The sequence below is a fragment of the Carassius auratus genome, unplaced genomic scaffold (assembly GCF_003368295.1).
Source record: "Carassius auratus strain Wakin unplaced genomic scaffold, ASM336829v1 scaf_tig00215286, whole genome shotgun sequence".
NCBI lineage: Eukaryota > Metazoa > Chordata > Actinopteri > Cypriniformes > Cyprinidae > Carassius > Carassius auratus.
In genome coordinates, this window is record NW_020528026.1 from 30,001 (window position 1) to 51,244 (window position 21,244).

The 21,244-nt window shown below is 36.1% G+C and overlaps 1 protein-coding gene across 1 annotated transcript in view; it reads left to right on the top strand.

The window, feature by feature from the left end:
* LOC113094204 (cytoplasmic dynein 2 heavy chain 1-like) overlaps positions 1-21,244 on the top strand; it is a 45,250-nt gene that overhangs the window by 19,603 nt on the left and 4,403 nt on the right. The window contains exons 33-60 of the mRNA XM_026259906.1: positions 673-833; positions 1,119-1,242; positions 1,923-2,044; positions 2,119-2,205; positions 3,063-3,189; positions 3,349-3,490; positions 4,317-4,426; positions 6,628-6,726; positions 7,031-7,154; positions 8,688-8,851; positions 8,934-9,053; positions 9,130-9,264; positions 9,354-9,497; positions 9,579-9,668; positions 10,965-11,030; positions 11,207-11,257; positions 11,342-11,419; positions 12,534-12,665; positions 12,743-12,815; positions 14,269-14,429; positions 15,084-15,209; positions 15,525-15,635; positions 16,753-16,908; positions 18,129-18,204; positions 18,334-18,551; positions 18,683-18,787; positions 19,785-19,901; positions 20,711-20,920. Of these exons, the coding sequence (XP_026115691.1) occupies positions 673-833; positions 1,119-1,242; positions 1,923-2,044; positions 2,119-2,205; positions 3,063-3,189; positions 3,349-3,490; positions 4,317-4,426; positions 6,628-6,726; positions 7,031-7,154; positions 8,688-8,851; positions 8,934-9,053; positions 9,130-9,264; positions 9,354-9,497; positions 9,579-9,668; positions 10,965-11,030; positions 11,207-11,257; positions 11,342-11,419; positions 12,534-12,665; positions 12,743-12,815; positions 14,269-14,429; positions 15,084-15,209; positions 15,525-15,635; positions 16,753-16,908; positions 18,129-18,204; positions 18,334-18,551; positions 18,683-18,787; positions 19,785-19,901; positions 20,711-20,920 (3,429 nt within the window). The remainder of the gene's footprint in view (positions 1-672; positions 834-1,118; positions 1,243-1,922; positions 2,045-2,118; positions 2,206-3,062; positions 3,190-3,348; positions 3,491-4,316; positions 4,427-6,627; positions 6,727-7,030; positions 7,155-8,687; positions 8,852-8,933; positions 9,054-9,129; positions 9,265-9,353; positions 9,498-9,578; positions 9,669-10,964; positions 11,031-11,206; positions 11,258-11,341; positions 11,420-12,533; positions 12,666-12,742; positions 12,816-14,268; positions 14,430-15,083; positions 15,210-15,524; positions 15,636-16,752; positions 16,909-18,128; positions 18,205-18,333; positions 18,552-18,682; positions 18,788-19,784; positions 19,902-20,710; positions 20,921-21,244) is intronic.

Genomic DNA, 21,244 nt, shown 5'->3' on the forward strand with positions numbered 1-21,244 from the left:
AACTAAATAAACTGAAACTAAAAAAAAATGTATAGACATATTTAAAAAGGACTTATAAAACAAAACAAATTACTAAGACTTTTTGTTTTTAGGGAAAAAAATACTTTTGATAAGTAATATTTAAAAGAATATATTCTTTAAATATTTAATATAAAATATTTGTTAAATATTGTAATGATTAATATTAATTATTTAAATTATTTTATATTGATTATTTGAACCAAAATTATATTTATAAATAAAATAAAATTATATATTTTTATATAAATATGATCACATAGATTTTGTGGATTTTTTTATATTTAATAGTATTTAAATTTTGCATTCATATTAAATTTGTCTATTTTTCAGTTTGCAATTTATTCTTTATTGGTGTTGACTATATCACTGTTAGTTTTAGTTTTTAATTATATTTTGATTTTATTTGAGTTTTTTATGTGCATTGATAGAATTGATAGAATTGAAACAAATCTTTAACAATATTAAATGTATCAGGGAAGTCATGAAGTGTATTTCATTTTCAGTTTGAGATTTTTTCCCCATGTTTTGATTTAATCTGTGTTTCATTATTTTCTAACAGCAGTCCTGATCATATGAACACACAGTCTGGTGTTCTTAAAAACTCACATTAAACGTGTGTGTGTGTGTGTGTGTGTGTGTGTGTGTGCTCAGCCCCTGGTGGACGAGGCAAAGCAGGCGGTGGGGAACATCAAACCAGAGTCTCTGTCTGAGATCCGCTCGCTGCGCATGCCGCCCGACGTCATCAGAGACATCCTGGAGGGCGTGCTGAGGCTCATGGGAATATTTGACACGTCCTGGGTCAGCATGAAGAGGTGAGATAGACTTCTATTCCCCTCTAACGGCCGTAACCGAATGAATTCTGCCTTTATTGATGGTGTTTATCTCTTCCCGGGAAATTAAACGCTCATATCTCTTATCACACCTTCACACTCTTCAGGCTAATTGAATCCAGTCTCATTCTAGACTAATTAATGCTTTTAGTTTAGTGCATTTTCATTGCAAATAGCCGTGTGGAGACGTTAGGTCATTTGCTTTCGGTTAAAAACATTAAATTAGTTGAATAATTGAAGAGCTGATGGTGTGTTTGTGAACGGCAGTTTCTTAGCCAAGCGAGGAGTGAGGGAAGACATCGCCACGTTTGATGTGCGCAGTATCAGTCACGAGATACGACAGAGCGTCGAGGAGCTGCTGCATAGAAACAAGGCATCCTTCGACCCCAAGGTCAGACACACACACACACACACACGATACAAAACTCTGTTTCACATTGGACATACAGACCTAATTTATACTGAAAATTTCACTAAAAAAATGCAATTTTGAATTTATTACATAATGCATGCTTGTATTATATATACATTTGTGACCCTGGAGCAGAAAAGCAGTCTTAGGTCTCTGGGGTGTATTTGTAGCAATAGCCAAAAATACATTGTATGGGTCAAAATTATAGATTTTTCTTTGATGCCAAAAATGATTAGGATTTTAAGTAAAGATCATGCTCCATGAAGATATTTTGTAAATTCCCTACTGTAAATATATCAAAACTTATTTTTTGATTAGTGATATGCATTGCTAAGAACTTAATTTGAACAACTTTAAAGACGATTTTCTCAACATTTAGATTTTTTTCACACCCTTCAAATAGTGGTATTTTAGACAAATATTGTCCGATCCTAACTAAAAAAAAATTAATTCAGCTTTCAGCTGATGCATAAATCTCAATTTTGAAAAATTGACCTTACGACTGGTTTTGTGCTCCAGGGTCACACACACACACACATATATATATATTCATGCCGTGCAGTCATAAATGACGCTCTTCAGAAAGGTTTTTTCAACTAACACTCAAACTGGCATCACTTTACGGTGAACGCTCATCTAATGTGATTGTGGTACTGCAGAACGCCAAGCGTGCGAGTGCAGCCGCCGCTCCTCTAGCTGCGTGGGTGAAGGCTAACGTCCAGTACTCACACGTCCTGGAGAAGATCCAGCCGCTGGAGACGGAGCACGCAGGACTGATGGAGTCAGTGCACACTTCAGCTAAGCTCTGCTCACACTCAGACGCTCTCTCACACTCGGTCTCTGTGTTCTGTCCAGAAACCTGCGCAAGACGGAGAACCGGAAGAACAGGCTGGAGAAAGAGCTGAACTCTGTCGGAGAGAAAGTCCTGGAGCTGAAGGAGAAGTAAGACGCTTGATATTAGCATTCGGCTAAACTAGAACACAGTCTTTTAATAAGCGTGCAAGTATTTCATGCACACAAAATAATACACTTTTAATTATATTACTAAGATTATAGATTATTTGTATAATTGTATTTATTTTAATAAAGACTACTCCTATTGAAACTTTCAATTGAAACATTTAAATTATAATTTTAGCATTTTTGTTTTAGTTTCTTTTTATTGTTTTATTTGATTTAGTTTAAGACTACTAGTGATTAAAACTTTTAGAACAGAATTTATCCATTTTGTTCACGATTAACGTGTTTTTTATTAATTCAATTATTTTATTTTAATCGTTTGATTTAGTTTAAATCACTTTTATTGAAACTTTCATAATGAATTAATCAAATTTGGTTGAACAGTTTTTTTTTAAATAATATTCTGAATTAGATTGTATTTTTTATATTTTTGCACTTTAATTTGAAGTAATATATATATATATATATATATATATATATATATATATATATATATATATATATATCTTTTATTCTTAGTTTATTTAGCTTTAGTTATTTTAATTAAACCAAAAAAAAGTGAGAAATGTTACCTTGGCCACTAAATAAGATTTAAAATAAAATAAGATGAATTTAATTTTATTAATGTTTTTTTTTTTTTGTGGTGTTAATGTTTATTCTATTATAGTTGAATTAGTGATAATAACCCTGGTGCATTCTGGGATTGCGTTCTTCACAACTGATGCATATGATACTGCCTTTGGAAGACATTCACACTGTGGGTGTGTCCTAGATGCCTTAAATGCTGTCTAGGTAGGCAGCTCACTAGGTTCTGAGTGTGTGTACCACGTCTCGTCCAGGTTTCAGTGTCGTACGACTGAAGCGGCTAAACTGGAGTCAGAGGTGAGCAGAGCACAAGAGACCATCAGCGCAGCCGAGAAGCTCCTGCAGCAGCTGGACGGAGAACACACACGCTGGATCGCACAGGTGTGTGTGTGTGAGAGAGAGAGTGTGCTGTATATGTATCTCTCCCTCTATCTGCTTCCTGCTGTTATTACATCTCATGCGCTCATGTCTGAAGACACATGCAGCCAGAGAATCTCTTTAGAGCACAAGTGTCTGTCGTGTGTGTGTGTGTGTGTGTAGGTGGATGAGATCAGTGAGGAGCTGGACACTCTTCCTAAGAGAGCTCAACTGTCTGCTGCTTTCATCACGTATCTTCCTGCCGCTCCTGAAGACCAGCGGCGCAGCAGCCTCGACCACTGGATGAGCAGCTCAGGACTACAGAGTAACACACCCACACACACACACACACACGTGCACACACACACACGCACAGATGCTCACACACTCACACACATACACATGCAGACACACACACACACACACTCATAAACTCAGCACACTCAGCACACCTGTGCTGTCACATGTCAGTCAAACAGATAGTCCCGCCCACAAACTCAGGTCATTGGACAGAAGTTGACACGTCAAAAAAATGACACACAACAGCGTTAACATGCAGACAGAAATCTTTCCCACATTTCCGTTTGACCAATCAGGGAATTGTTTTTTAGTATTATTTATATTATAGTATTTATCAATTATATATATGTAAGATATTTAGCTGTTAATTTTATATTTCCAGATATTATGTATTTTTTTTAACTTATATTTATTTTCAGTTCAGTTCAGTTTTAGTAGGTTTTGTACTATAAAACAAACAAAAAAAAACTTCACCTAACTGAAATAAAATAAGTAATTAATTAAAAAATTTAAATAATTAATAATTAAAAATTATGTTTTTCATCTGATATTTGAATTTTATTTCACCTTTATTTTTAATTACCCAAAAAAAATAAATTGGTGTATTTGTTAATAATAAAATATAAATTTTGTTAAAAAAATTTAAGTTGAACATTTTTGTCTAATATATTTTATTTTATTTCACCTGTATTTCAATGGCAAAAAAAGTAATCTATTTAATATTAGTTTTAGTCAACAATAACAACACTACAGCATGTGACTTTGAAAACTTGTTTGAATATGTTTGCCATGATTTTGAACTCTTCCTCTGATTGGCCAAGGCTTTAACAGCTGTGTTCTCTGATTGGCAGAGTTCGATCTGCGTCAGTTCCTGTGTTCTGAGAGCGAGCAGCTGATCTGGAAGAGTGAAGGCTTGCCGTCTGACGACCTGTCGATGGAGAACGCTCTGGTCATCCTGCAGGTAACACACACACACACACACCGCTCTGTTCTTCAGTGTTCCCAGCATTCACTCATTCATCTGTCTGTCCTCATGCTGACATCAGATTAATGAAAACAGATCACGGGTAAGATTAAGATCACACACATGGATGTTTACTTAGAAGTTTTCACTTCCCATACTTTTCTATACTATACTATACTATACTATACTATACTATACTATGGTATACTATAGTGTACTATACTATGATTTACTGTACTGTACTATACTATGGTATAGTTTTCTATACTATACTGTACTATGGAAAACTATACTGTACTACACTATACTATGGTATACTGTACTATACTATACTATACTATGGTATACTATACTATCTTATACTGTACTATACTGTACTATACTATACTATGGTATACTGTACTGTACTATATTATACTTTGGTATACTATACTATACTATGGTATACTATACTATCTTATCCTGTACTATACTGTACTATACTATGGTATACTATACTATACTATGGTATACTATACTATCTTCTACTGTACTATACTATACTATACTATACTATACTATACTATGGTATACTATACTATACTATCTTATACTGTACTGTACTATACTCTACTATGGTATACTATACTGTACTGTACTATACTCTACTATGGTATACTATACTATACTATCTTATACTGTACTATACTATACTATACTATACTATGGTATACTATACTATACTATCTTATACTGTACTATACTATACTGTACTATGGTATACTATACTGTACTGTACTATACTCTACTATGGTATACTATACTATCTTATACTGTACTATACTATACTATACTATGGTATACTTTACTTTACTGTACTGTACTACACTGTACTGTACTGTACTGTACTGTAATGTACGATACTAGGCTGTACTATGGTATACTATACTATACTATACTATACTGTAATATCAACTAGTCCTAGCTCTGCTTTAACCCACCCAAACCCTGGAGGCCTGTTCACATCATAACTATGTCACACATGTATATTTGATACGTCATGCGTTTATGGCTCATGTAGTCAGATGTAGTGAGAATATGAAGGAAAAAATACCCTAAAATGTTGATCTATGACATAAGATGATCTAAAGATCAGTCTATGCTCTATATCTCCATTAATGAGATGAGATGTAAATGATCAGATCATATAACACAGTGATTGAGAGCTGAAGAAATAAAATCTCCTCAGAAGATGTGAGATGTTCTGGGGCATTTGTGAAGATCATTCCTCCACTGAGGAACAGTGAAAGTAAAGCTTCTGGAAACAAATGCTCCTCAAAAGATCCTGAGGATCAGATTTGAGACTCTAAAACATGATTGATGGAGAATCAAGTAAAGCTGAGCTGCTTCAGTCCAGTAGGAGTTCATCTGGAGATATTACTGACCTTATTCTGACCTTTACTTGATCACAATCAGACAAGACCTGAAACAAATATATACTGCACAATTAGACTAAAAGAGCTTTGACTGGATTAAAAACTCTAAACTATCAATCAGGCGACAGAAGACATGCAGTTTGAGTTCGATCTTGCTGATCATGTAGAGGCTTTAGAAATTTGCGTCAAATACGATCCAGTAAGCTAATCAAAAATCAATCCACACAAGACCAATAACATGCTTTAAAAAAATAAATAGGAACATTTTTATCTTTAAAGCAGAAATAAAACATCTTGTCATATGAGTTTATATAGCAAAACCTGACCTTGTGTGAACAGGCCTTGAATAAAAGTGTTGCTGTGAACGTCTTATTAACATCACCATTGTTTATGTGGAATATAGCAGATTTTTGGCATGTATGATCTCATCTGAACTGACTGAACCCTTTGACGTGTGTGTGTGTGAGAGGTGTATAATTAGCATTCTTAAGGTGTCTGGTTTCTATGGTGACCCTCTGTGATGTTGCTAAGAGAACAGGTGAAATAAAAGAACAGGAAATAGAATCTGACGAAAGCTGCCAGGAACACGTCTGCACATAACAAATGACAAAGAAATTCTGACATTATTTTTACGCCGAATGCTTTTTCCCTCCAGTTTCTCATCGTTTGGGTTGAATATGGTCTAGACATGTTCCTGACAGGTTCCTGGTCTGGTTTTAGGAGAGGTATACTGTCACTCTTTGTGATTTATCTCATGATTAATGAACATATAATCTTCTCTAGAGTGCTTCTTGTCCGTTCTTGATCGATCCGTCCTCTCGTGCGACAGAGTGGTTGCGAACGCATCTGAAAGCGCATCGTCTGGAGGTCATAAACCAACAGGTAAGAACATGTTAGGACTGCAGTACTATATCCCACAATGCAATGCACTCCCTATTCAATTCCAAATTTCAGTTTCATGTGCAAGTTTCAATTTCAGTTTCCAACTCATTTTGCTATTGTTTCGGCAAATATTAAGACGTTTTTATTTGTATTTTGTTTTTAGCAAAATGTAGTTAATAATCTAAAATAAACTTTTTTTTTTTTGTAATCATTTTTAACATCTATTTTCATGTTATTTTATGTGGTGTCACATCAGAGCCCCTGAAGCCACACATGTCTGTGTTGATCTGCTTCTCTGTCTCAGGATGCTAACTTCATGACGGTGTTGGAGTTAGCCGTGCGCTTCGGTAAGACTCTGGTCATTCAGGAGATGGACGGTGTTGAACCCGTCCTGTACCCGCTGCTGCGGCGAGATCTCATCGCACAGGGTGAGTACACTTCATATCTAATAATGAAATATAATATAATAGTTTGCCATTTAACAGATTATTTAGTATCTCCACCATCCCTTCATTTGGATTGAGTTCTGTCGGATTGATTTGAGGTGTTTACATGATGAACAGATTATTAGGTTGCGTATAAATCTTAGATGCTCCTTTAGGAAACAGACACACACACACAGACACACACACACACACACACACCTCCTGTCCCAGCTGTGTGTATGAAATAAGACCCGTGGGCATCTCTGAAGCCTCCTCCATATGCTGCTGTGTGTGTGTGTGTGTGTGTGTGTGTGTGTGTGTGTGTGTGTGGAGCAGATACTTCTGAGTGAATAAGGGACCGGCGGGAGGCAGATAAACTAAGAGCTTTTCAGTGCTTGGATGAGGAGAGAAAGAGAAAAGGAAAATAAAGTGTGTGCTCAGACTGCTGCATTGCAGACATACAGAAGGGACGACACACACACACACACACACACACACACACACACAGTGTTGTGTTCTGTAGCATCCAATCTGGCAACCCCACACATCCTCCTCTTAAACACACATCTGGGCTGCGTTCATTAATGGTTATTTTTTCCCCTCACTGCTCATTTCTGCAGTATGTTTTGGGATTTAAGGTTTGCGTAGAATCTGTGTTATTTTGGTGTTATTTTTATACTGTTATAATACGTATTCATATTTTGAAAAGCTTTGATTTATATATTTTTAGTTTTCATTATAGTAATTTTTTTAATCTAGTTATGTAATTTTTTAGCCTTATTCTTTATTGTTTTTAGTACTCCAGCTTAAACTCTTTTTCATCTAATATTTATATTTAATGTTATTTGAGCTTTATCTCCCGTTACTTGAAAATTATTTTCAGTCGTTTTAGTTTCTGTTAAAAACACAATGCAGTGCACTCAGCTTGTCTTTCTATTGTAGTGCAATTCAAAAGCAATTTCAACTGCTTTTTTTATCCTAACATCTCCTCAATTTATTATACAATCCTACTGCAAAATTAAGATTAGAAGTCTTTTGCATGTCTTTATCGTCAGTTTTGCTCAATTTCATGTATCCTTGCTAAATACAAATATTAATTTTTTTTTTTAAAATCATGCTGACCCCAAACTCTTGAATGATAATGTTCTTATTTTATTTTATTTTATTTTATTTTATTTTATTTCATTTTAATATTTTGTAACATTTCAAATATCTACACTTTAAATCAATTGAATGCATATTTTCTAAATGAAAGTATTAGTTTCTTAAAAACAAAAAGATACTGACCCCAAACTTTTGAACGATAGTGTTCTGATTAGCTGTTTTTTTTATTTTTTATTTTTATATTTTAATTTATATTTTTTCAAATGATAGCTGGCTGCCATTCATTGAATTATTCATATAATGTAATAAAATTATTTTCCAATAAAATGTAGTGTACTATTCTTCAGTTAGCAGTACTCTAGTATTTCATTCTGAACCTGATTTATTTTTTGTGTGTGTGTGTGTTTGTGTGTGTGTCTGTGTGTGTGTCAGGGCCGAGATACGTGGTACAGATCGGAGACAAAGTCATCGACTATAACGAGGATTTCCGTCTGTTTCTGGCGACCCGTAACCCCAGTCCCTTCATCCCACCGGACGCAAAGTCCGTCATCACAGAGGTCAACTTCACCACCACTAGAGCAGGACTTCGAGGACAGGTAACACACACACACACACACACACACACTCATCACTGCTCTGACTCCACAAAGCTCATCATTATCACGTGTGTGTGTTCAGCTGCTAGCGTTGACCATCCAGCAGGAGAAACCAGAGCTGGAGAGCCAAAAAACCAAGCTCCTGCAGCAGGAAGAGGAGAAGAAGATCCAGCTCGCTCAGCTGGAGGAGTCTCTGCTGGAGGTACTCAGGCACCAATCCCACAATGCTCTGTTATGCCTCTTTTTCTCTATATACTGTGTTTTGTGTGTTTGTGTAGACTTTAGCGACCGCTCAAGGGAATATCCTGGAGAACAAGGAGCTGATTGAGTCTCTGAACCAGACTAAAGCCAGCAGCGCTCTGATCCAGCGATCTCTGACTGAATCGCATCGCCTGCAGACGTCACTCGACCAGGTGATGCTGGGAAACAGAGCGATTGTGAACAAGATACCAGGGGTGACTGAAACAGCAGGTGTAACATCAGTCTCTCCGTGTGTCTGTAGGAACGAGACGCGTACCTGCCGCTAGCCGAGACGGCCAGCAAGATGTACTTTGTGATCACGGATCTGTCCAAGATTAATAACATGTACCGATTCAGTCTGGCCTCGTTCCTGCGACTCTTTCACAGAGCGCTGCAGACCGAACAGGTGACGTGGAGACACACACTCATCACACAATGACAAAATAAGGAATTAGTGAAGCTGACTGTGTGTGTGTGTGTGATGCAGGGAAGCGAGAGCACCGATGTCAGGATCTCCACGCTGGAGAGCCGTCTGAAGAACATGGTGTACGAGTATATCTGCCGCTCACTTTTTAAGGTAACACACTCTGAAGCTCTCATTAGATTGCCACAGAGATGCCACCGCCCACCTAAAAACCCCAGCACCAATCAGAGCCCTTTTTCATGTTCCCATAGCAATGACTCTGTCCACATAAAACCATACAGCTTCTATCATTTTTTATTTATTTATTAAAAATAATAATATAAAATTGAAAACATAAAATATAAAAAATATAAACCGTTTAAAGTAATACATTTAAATAAAATATAATAATATAGTAATATAATACAAAATAATGAAAGTGACACAAAATTTAAATTAAAATATAAAAATAAAAGCTAATTTAAAACATTAAATAAACACTATAATGCTACATAGAAATTGCTAAAAGTTTTGTATAACACTACACTTTAATTTTCTAAAATTATCTATTAAAAAAAGGGTGTTTGGAAAGCATTTTTTTTTTTTAGGGTTGCTTCATTTGCTAGCTTTGGATGTTAATTTCGTCATCATTATCCCTGCATCATTCATCATATTTTGTCACATCCAGATTTATATATGTATATTTAAATAGTTTACTAATCATTTACTTAAACTTTCTTAATAATCTTATAAACCACTGACAACTCCTAAATAACTTAAACTTGACGAAACTCTTTAATTGCCAAATACCTTTAAACTAGCCTGCCAGTGGTGAACTGTAAATGCATGTGCTCTCTGGGCAGTTTTTCTGATTTTTTGGGATGGCGTTTGCACTGATGGCTTGTGCCTGCCATTGCCGCTTGCAGCTATAGTTAGGGCTCAAGCCCAAAGGGCTCCAATTTATTTTTCCTGTCTAAGACTTTAGTCTTTGTGTCACAACACATTTGTGTCACAACACATTTTAAAATCAAAGGTGTGATAAATTAAATGCATGGCTATCATATGATATTTGTAAATGAAATCAGTTTATTTGAAGTTTGAGTCAATGTAGCACAGTAAAAATTAATGTTTGTGCACTGAGAGAGCTTCAGTGATTTTAGCGACAGTGATCTAGTTTTGTTTCGTGTCGGTCTAACCAGATTGAGCTGTTGTTTTACATGTTAAGCAGACCCATATTTCCAACAAAGAACCTGCTTTTCCTTAGAGCAAAGCATGAACGAGCTTCCAGCACTGGCACTGTGTCATATTCATTCATTCATGCATTTGGCAAATGATTTGCATTGCATTCATTGCATTGCATTCAAGCTACACGTTTTCTGAGTTCATGCATTCCTTGGGAATCGACCCGTCATCTCTGCTTTGCTAGTGCTGTTCTCATCTAAAATGATGGATCTGTGTGTGTATTTACAGGCGGATCAGTTGATGTTTGCGCTGCACTTTGTAAAGGGAATGAACCCAGAACTCTTCCAGGAGAATGTAAGTGTGTGTGAGCGCTAAACTCTCATGACCAATCCTGAATGAATGATGACGTTTCTATTTCAGGTCGTCTACAGCTGCCCCAGTGGCTCTGACAAGACAAATGTGGCGTTATTAGTTCTGCCAGTAAAGCATAATGAACCCAAATCACTGGTGTTTGTTTGTGTCTCATGCAGGAATGGGACGTGTTCACTGGTCTGATCGTTGGAGACATGATTCGCAAGACAGTATGAATGTCTTTATTCTTTTCTCCTTAAAATAACATGCATTTCTTCTCTTCAGTTGTAGAAATTTTCTCTGTCTTTCTTCAGGACTCCCAGAAGTCTCTGCGAGAACAGTTTCCATCTTGGATTGATCAGGAGAGGCTGATAGCCGTGGCTCTGCTCAAGGTAATAAGGTCCTTTTGAATTGCAGAATAATAATGTGGATTTGATGAATAAACCCAGATCTGCTCTAAGAGTCACTTCACCAGCATTTCACAATTTCATTTGAGAAAAGCTATCTTCATTTCATAAAAACACAGAAACTCAGGGCAGAAAGTTCAGGACAACCCGCCAAAATAAAAGTTCAGTTCAACATGAAGAAATTGTGACAGAAATATATTACTGTTGTGTAGAAGAAATGTACTTCTCAAAGGAACAACAATAATAATAATAAATGAATAAACTAATTTGTATAATGTATTATATTTAATACATTTTATGTATATATATATATATATATATATATATAATAAATAAACATTCAAAAATACAGTAAGTTACAACTTTAAATATTAATTAAATTATTAATGTGAATTTATAATATGTAGTTTTCACATGATATGCTTATAATGTATAATTGTTTTTTAACATTCATATGATGGCCACCATTTTTGGTCAAATATAAGTGTTATAATATTATTATTATAATCATAAATCAAGAAAAAAAAACATAAGCCTTTCCTAAAAATAAATAAATAAATAAATAAAAACAGGGCCCTTGTTAAACCTTTAATAGATTGTTATTTAAAAAGTTTAATTTAAAAATTAAAAATATTTATTTTTTATTTTATTATTATTATTATTATTATTATTATTTTTTTTTTTTTTTTTGCACTAAATAAATTTAAATCCCAGAAAAATACATCAATAAACTGAAAATTATGAAAATGGAATAAAAAAAACTTATTTATTGTTTAACTGTAAATAAAAAACTAATTTATTTATTTATTTAAACCAGTGAAACAGAATCCAGAAAAATTTAACCCCCCCAAAAAAACATAAAATACTAATAAAATGGGTTTCTTTGTGCCCTAGCTAATCAAACTGAGCCAGACGTTTGACTTTATCAACTAGTCGAACCAGGGCTTTCCTGAATCAAGAACTGAGCAAATATAAAATGTGTAGCTTGAATGCAGTGCAAGTCACTCTGGGATATATTGTCTGCCAAATGCATAAATGTGAATGTAAATGATCATTAGTCTGTCTCTAGTCTGTTAACCAGTCGTTTCTCTGTCTCCAGAGCACATTTCCAGTGCTGTATCAGTCTCTCTGTCTGAACGACTCAGACCTGTGGCTCACGTTCTCGCACAGTTCCTGCTGCGAACAGGAAATCCCGCCCCCCATTGCCAAGAAGATCTCACTCTTTCAGCAGGTGAGCTGTCAATCAACAGTCTGCACCAATCAGAGTGCTCTCAGAGTGCTGACTCTTTATTTCTGTCTCTTTCTCAGGTTTTGGTGGTTCAGGCGTTACGGCCGGATCGCTTACAGAGTGCGATGGCTGCCTTTGCATCTCAAGCTTTGGGTAATACCAGACAGCGACCACACACACACACACACACACACGTGTTAGCGGACGGATGTCATTACTGATAATACAGCAGTTTTGCCAACACCAGCACTTCCGCAGCCACATTCAATAAAATTAATTGCCTAATTAGCAAATAAAATGGCTTGTTTACCAGCGACTGTGGTTTAATATGCAAGACATTTATTCCAAGGGCGAACCATGGGTTAGTCTGTGACTAACGTTTGCAGTGTACACTGTAATTCATTTTTCCAAACACTTTTGATTTAAGTGGAGGAAGAGAGGAGGAGGACAAGAACGAAATGAGGATGGATAGTCTGCGTTATATTTTGAACTGTTATGCGATCGGTGCTCATCTACTCACTGAGTCTCTGTGGTCTCGCTTTGATGAAGCTGACCGCGGTCAAGATGCCAGACTTCATTAACTGCCTTTTCACTGGAGCACCTGTAAATACAAATTATGAGTCAAAATGAGAACAGGAAAATATTTTTGTACATCAGTTTGTGAAAACATGTTAATATGCACTATTGGTCAATGTTTTTTTTTTTATTATTCATCAAGGACGCATTAAATTGTTCAAAAGTGAAGGTAAAGCCATTTATAATGTTACTAAATATTTTTTGTTTCAAATAAATGCTGCTGAACTTTTTATTCATCTGTGAATCTTGAAAAATTTTGCGCATCATGGTTTTCACAGATATATGAAGCAGTACAGCTGTTTTCAACATTGATAATAATCAGAAATGTTTCTTGAGCAGTAAATCATCATATCAGAATGATTTCTGAAGATCATGTGACACTGAAGACTGGAGGAATGATGCTGAAAATACAGATTTGATCACTGCAATAAATAATATTGTACTATATATACACATAGAAAACAGCTGTTTTAAAATAAAAACTTTATTTTATTTCAGCTTTGTTTCAGTTACCAAAAATAATTTCTATAGTTTCAGTTTTTATTAACAATGACAACATTGATGTGTTAAAAGAATAAAATAATGAATTTAATTATTTACTAATAGAAATAAATTTAATTAATTTTTATTAAAAAAGCTTATTTATTATTTTATTCATCATTTTTTACATGATTTAAAAAAAAATCTATTCTTTGTATGTTTTTTACTGTTTTTGTTCTCTTTATGGTGGCCCTTTAAAACACTTTGACTCACCGGTGTGTGTGAAATGTGCTGAATAAATAAATGATCTGGATAATTGTTCTTGTGGAAACCCTGCAGAAGCTCCCGGTCGTGTGAAGAGAAGGGCTGGATCTCACCAAATACAGAAAATACACCAGAATATCATCTTCTGTGTGCAGTGTCATCTGATAATGCAAATCAGTCTCCCACACAGAATCAATGAAGTGCTCCTGTACCTGTCTGTACCTGGGATACGCAGAGGACAACATGCCTGTCTAACGTGTGTGTGTGTGTGTGTGTGTGTGTGTAGGGATGAGGGAACTGTCTCCTCCTCCGCTGAATCTGAAGCGTCTGTATGAAGAGACTCTGGAGTCTGAGCCTGTCCTTCTGATCATCTCTGCCGGAGCGGATCCATCTCAGGAGCTCCTGGAACTCGCCAGTCAGATCGTGGGGAGAGAAAACTACCATGAGGTCTGACACGCTCACACACACACACACACTCTCGCACACACACACACACACACTCACGCTCACACACACACACACACACACACACAACCCCCATGCAGATGGTCAGAAATATTACACTACAGGGATTATTATTGTGAACTATAACTAAAACCATGATTTTTTTTTTAATAAAAAAAACATTAAAATAAACATTAACTGGAAAAATTATATATATACATAATTTAAAATTGAAGTACTAAAATAACTGAAATAAATAAAATGAGAGCAAAAAAAAAAAAAATGTAGACAGTAAAATATAATAAAAATAACAAAAGCTTCAAAATTACTAAAACTTTAAATAAAATTAAACTGTAAAATCTAAAAATGAAATCTTTTTCCAAAATATGGGATCGGTAAGATTTTTAAATTACTTTGAAAGAAATCTCTTCTGCTCTGAAACCAAACAAATAAAAAACATATGTTATCTATTATTTATTCCTCCAGTCTTCAGTGTCACATGATCTTCAGAAATCATTCTGATATGATGATTTACTGCTCAAGAAACATTTCTGATTATTATCAATGTTGAAAATGTTGAACTTGAAATCTTTTGAAACATCATAAATGTCTTCACTGTCACTTTTGATTAATTTGCTGAATCTTTTTTGGCTAAAGCTGGCGATGGGTCAGGGTCAGGCAGACGTGGCTCTTCAGACGCTCAGGGAGTGTGTTCGCTCCGGTGAATGGCTGTGCTTGAAGAACCTGCACCTGGTCACAGCGTGGCTCCCCCTGCTGGAGAAGGTCTGAACTCTCTTCTTCACTTCAATTAGAGCTGAAATCACTCTTGTTGTGAGGGTGAATCTGTGCGAGGAAGATTACTTGCAGATACTTTAATTGCTTTTGGTTTTTATTTGTCAGCTCATTCTCAAAATGTAAGTGTGTGTGTGTGTGTTGTGTAGTGCTGCAGATCTGTAATGGGTTGAGGCTGTGAGAGAATGAAACACATGCACGCACACACAGGAGAGATTGTTATTGGTTTGATGCTTTGCATTTGTCTATTTAAATCATTGCAGTGAGACATCTAATGTGTGTGTGTGTGTGTGTGTGTGTGTGCAGGAGCTCAACAGTATGAAGCCCAAAGCCGGTTTCAGAGTCTGGTTGACTGCTGAAGTTCATGCAAAGTTCACTCCCATACTGCTCCAGTCCAGCCTGAAGGTCACCTATGAGGTCAGTGCAGGTCAAATGTAATATTTTCTCTTGTTAATGAACCGATATTGATTCTTAAATCCTAAGACTAAACTTTTAATCTCTGCCTGTTTTCAAATGCTGCATCAACAAACTTCATTAAACATAATTTTTAGCATGCTTCTTATTCAGTTATCACAATTAGGGTTTGCACTGATTACTTTTGATATCAAACAGAGTCGTTAATCAAAAAACGTTTATGGGGGCCTTAAAAGGTCTTAACAATCTTAATTTGTCCTTCCAGGCCTTAAAAACATCTTAAATCAGAGCAGAAAGTCTTCAGATGGTATTAAATGTTGCATGCACTGCAAAAAAACAAACAAAAAAAACAATTTTTGTCTTGCTCTCCAATACAAATAATATCTGAATATCAAGATACATACACTTGAGATGCAAGAGGAAGATATTAAGAAATAGAAAACTAAAACTAAAACCTCATAAATAGAGTAACTTGAATAAAGATATAATAAACTTCAACTTATAATGAAGAAATGAAAAAGTTAACGCATTTTATTCAGTATTTATTCAGTTTTTAACACGTAAACCAAAACGAATAAAACTTGACAAAAACACTTCTATTTGAACTAAAATTAAAATGAAAACAGACAACATACAAATAAAAAACTCATTCAAAATGGTCCTAAAATCTATAATCTAAATATAACTCTGGTTGGAAGCTGGATCCTCATTGTAGACGTTTGCATTTAGAGTCAACAATGTGTTCTTTCATTTTCTTTAGCTGGTCTTAATAAGGTCCTAAAAAGCATACAGCCTGCAGAGCCCCTCTTTAATGTGGTGTAACAGATCACTGTGGCCATGAACCGATCTCCCTCTTTACTACTAGTTATAGCACCGAATAAACATGAAAGAACGTCAGAAGGTGCTAAAAGAAACGTACTGAAATGATTCATGTCTCCTGTAATCAAAAAACAGTGTTTCAACTCCAGTAAGAGGTCAATGAAGCAGCTTGTAACATTAAGTGCAAAGACATTAAGTGTTTATATCAAATCGAATTGAATCGGATGGTCAACATAGATTAATCGCAGCCTGCACATCCATTAATGATAACATACGTGTGTGTGTGTGTGTGTGTGTTCAGGCTCCTCCAGGCCTCAAGAAGAACCTGAAGCGGACGTATGAGTCCTGGAGCGCGGAGCAGATCAGTAAAGGCGGTCACCTGACTCGAGCTCAGTCGCTCTTATGTCTGGCCTGGTTCCACGCCGTCTGTCAGGAGAGACGCAACTATATTCCACAGGTACACACACCAGTCACATGATTACTGGAGTTCAGACAGGAACTCTTGGATCTGTTTGGCCAATTAATTCGGACTACTGCGCGTCAGGCCTTCGAAGAACTCCATTTCATTAACTGAAGCTTTTGTGTAATGTCTCTCGCTCAGTTCATCTGTCTCTCTCTCCTAAAGTCGAATGAGCTGCGTAGGAGAAAACGAATTCATGGCGTCTCTTAAAAGGGTTCTGTGAAAGAAGCAGGATGTTAAATTGATGCCATAAAATGGTCTTATTTTTATGATTGTGACGTCACATAGGCACCGCAACATTAAACTTACTCAGTACTCCGTGACTTGATGTGATTATGAACTGTACATAGAGGTCAGGTGTTTAGCAGAGGTCATTTGCATCATAAAGATAGAGTAGCAAAGAAGAGATGTTGGCTAACAGTGTTTGTGGAGAATGAAACGCCACAGAAGAGTCGACCGTGTGCCTTTATTGGACAGCCATTATTGGAAAACATGGTTTTATTTTCAGCATTTATAAAATGTGTAGAAATATTATAATTTATTATTTTAATTATTACATAATATTATTTATGTAGTAAATTAGATATAATAAATCAAGTATATCAAATTAAATATTAAAATTAAATTATAAAATAAAATATATGCATTATTCATAAATTATAATTTTTATTTGTATACTATTATAATTACACATTTATTCTATAATTATATATTTTTATTATATATAATTATAGAATAAATGTGTAATTATAATACATATACATATACATATATATTATTTTTATGTTTCCAAAAATGTTTTTTCAAAAAATATATAAATTCCCCCCAAAAATAACCCCCCCCCCAAAAAAAAATAAAAATATATATATATATATATAGTTGAAAGATAATAATATGTGTAATACTTATTATTAACTTAATACCAAAGTACCAGTACTTTTAATATCGGTAGCTTTTAAATGATCAGATTTGTCAGGTTTTTAAAAAGGTTTCCTTTTAAACATTTGCTTGTATTAAATAATTCCTGTTGTGAAAAGACTGGGAAAGAAAAGATGAATGACTTCACGGCATCCATGGAAATTCATGTCAAGCTTTAGATAAACGACTCCGTATTCAGTCACGATTATGAGACTTTGAGTCTGAGTATCTATTTCACAAGCTCAGGGTATGAAGTTGAGTTAAACTGAGGATGATGAGGATGTGTTTGTGTTGCACAGGGTTGGACGAAGTTCTACGAGTTCTCTCTGTCAGACCTGAGAGCCGGCTATGAGATCATTGACAGTCTATTTGAAGGTGTGTGTGTGTGTGTGTTTATCTCTATGTAATCTACAAGCACTCATCATCTGAGGGTTTGGATGTTTTTATATTTCCATGCATTTACATGTTTTGGTTTGAGATTGTGTTATAGTATTTATTTTTCAGGTGGGAAGGCGTTTCAGTGGGAATTTGTGCATGGTCTCTTGGAAAACGCCATCTACGGCGGACGCATCGATAATGTGTGTGACCTGCGAGTCCTTCGCTCGTACCTACAGCAGTTCTTTAACGCTCAGCTCCTCTCACAGTCACACACACACTCACGTGTCAAGAAAACACACACTTTCCCGGCTCAGATAACCCTGCCCAACTCCTGCAGCATAGCGGTTAGTGATCGCATACAGACTTCTCTCTGTGCTGTATAGTTCATAAGTTTGACTGATACTACCCACTGTCCTTTACTCTAGTGGATTAAAGTCTCTCCTCTCTGTGTGTGTGTGTGTGTGTGTGTGTGTAGGATTATCGTGCATTGGTGGACGCTCTTCCTGAAGACGACAGACCCAGTTTCTTCGGCCTGCCTGCAAACATTGAGCGCTCTGCACAGAGAATCATCAGCTCACAGGTGTGTGTGTGTGTGTGTGTGTTTCTGCAGAGGTCATGAAGGGTCAAAGGTGTTTTGAGAACATTGTGCTGAGCAGGACATTCCTCAGCATCAAAGGAGCGAGGAGCAAACCTGCAGGACCGGTTCGTTGTAGCAATATGGTCTGTGAAGCTTAACTGATGATCCATCACAACTCCTAGGTTTCTGGCTGTCCTGGAAGGAGTAATGGTTGACGAACCCAGCTGTATAGAGGAGTTGTGATGAAACGATGGGTCAGCTGAAACCACCAGGAGTTCTGTCTTTGTAAGGTTAAGCTGAAGGTGATGGTCATTCATCCAGCTAGAAATGTCACTCAGACAGGCTGCAATGTGATCAGCTACCGTCGGGTCATCTGGTTGGAATGAGAAGTAGAGTTAAGTGTCATCAGCGAAGCAGTGATAAGAAAAGCCATGCTTCTGAATGACAGATCCTAATGACGTCATGTAGACAGAGAAGAGAAGTGGTCCAAGTACTGAGCCTTGAGGAACCCCAGTAGCAAGTTGTTGTGACTTCATTGCTTGTGAAATACTTAAAAATAATACATTTAATGTTTGATGACTGGCTGCATGAAAATCCTGCTTTTTACTGAATTAAATATGTGAATTACCCTCATTCAGCTCACTGTTGACTTCACACACACACACACACACACACACACGCACACAATATGTGTGTTCAGACTGTTACGCTCACTCCTATTTGTCATTTTCAGGTTTAGACTCTTAGATCTTTGCCACAATCTCACATACACACACACTCACACACACAGTGCTGTAGAGACTGTGTGTGTGTTGTGTGTGTGTGTGTGTGTGTGTTTAGCTCTTGTAATGAGACCAATTTATCATGTGTCAGAGTCGCCCACACCTTCACTGCAGTTTGCTCCAATCACAGAGAGATGGAGGATAGTGTGCGGTGAGATGTACTGCGCTCACCTCAGCCCTCTGTGTGTGTGTGTGTGTGTGTGTGTGTGTGTGTGCAGGTGATCTCTCAGCTGAGGATTCTGAGTAGGTCTGTAGCAGCTGGCTCCAAATTTGACAGAGAGATCTGGTCTAACGCACTCTCACCTGTGCTCAACCTGTGGAAACGTCTCAACCAGGTAATGCATCGCCATTTTCGTGTAATTATATAATTATGATATATTTTTTATATATAATAATAATAATAATAATAATAATAATAAAAAAAATATATATATATATATATATTTTTTTTTTTAATATTTATATTAATTAATTTTTATATATAAATAAAAAAAATTTAATATAATAATATTAACATCTAAAATAAAATATTTTTTTTTATTATTTTAAAACTAGAAATGTTGCCTTGCTAGCTAACTGAAATAAATAGGTCCACACTGAAGTACCAAAATTACTAAAAATAGAATAACAATGACAAAAGCACGTAAAAATTACAAAAAACTAAATAACTTAGTGAAAACAACTTATTCAAAATATGAATAAATACTATAATAGTGCATAAATGCTGTCTCTTTGACCCTTGCAACTAAAATAACTGTTTTTTGCTTCTGTACCTGTACTGAAAGAAGTCTGTGTAAAAGCCCCTTCATATCTGAAATGAGTTTTCTGTCAGTTCAGTCTTGTTTTTAACTGCTCATCCTTTAATAACAGTCTGCTGTGACAGATTCCTAAAACAAGCAGAGCTGAAATGTGCCACTCAAATGTTGTAGCATCCTGTGAACCTCGTAAACACAATCTTATCTCCAGTCAGACAGATACAAACTCCTGCAAACTGAAAAAAAAAAACATTTGCTATGCAACAGCCAGGTTCCAGCAGCTGTTAGGTGCATTGAACAGTCTGTAGGCGTGCCTTTTATGCAGAGTCTGGATTTTGATTGGTTATTGATTTCTGCCGCTCTCTGATTGGCTCTTGCCTCTTTTTCAGGGTTCCTCATTGATCCATCAGAAGGTGGCTCCGCCCACTGAGGGCGTCGGCTCTCCCGTTCTCTCATTCGTCCAGCTGGAGCAGTTTAATGCAGTGCGATTGGTCCAGAGCATTCACCAATCGCTGGCCTCGCTCAGTAAGGTCATCAGAGGCACGTCCCTCCTGACCGCTGACGTACACAAACTGGCCACTGCGCTCCTCAACCAAGAGGTGAGAGTCAACGCCGGCACCTGTTTGATTAATGATAATTCTGTGATGCTGATTACAAAAATGTGTCACTTTCTCACAAAATATGATGCATTTCATAGTATTTCTGCTGCTGACAACCATTTTTAAGAAGAAGAAGCTTTGTATTTTTTTGTACACAGAAAAACTGCCTCAAAGACTCGATTCTTCTGTCCTCTGAGCCACTATACAACAGTTTGTCCAATTCTCAGCCCATGTTCGTTCACATGCATGACATTATTTTATGCATAATTCGGATTTTAAGGTTAAAATTATGAGCAATGGCAGAAAAAAAATGTGAGCAAGATG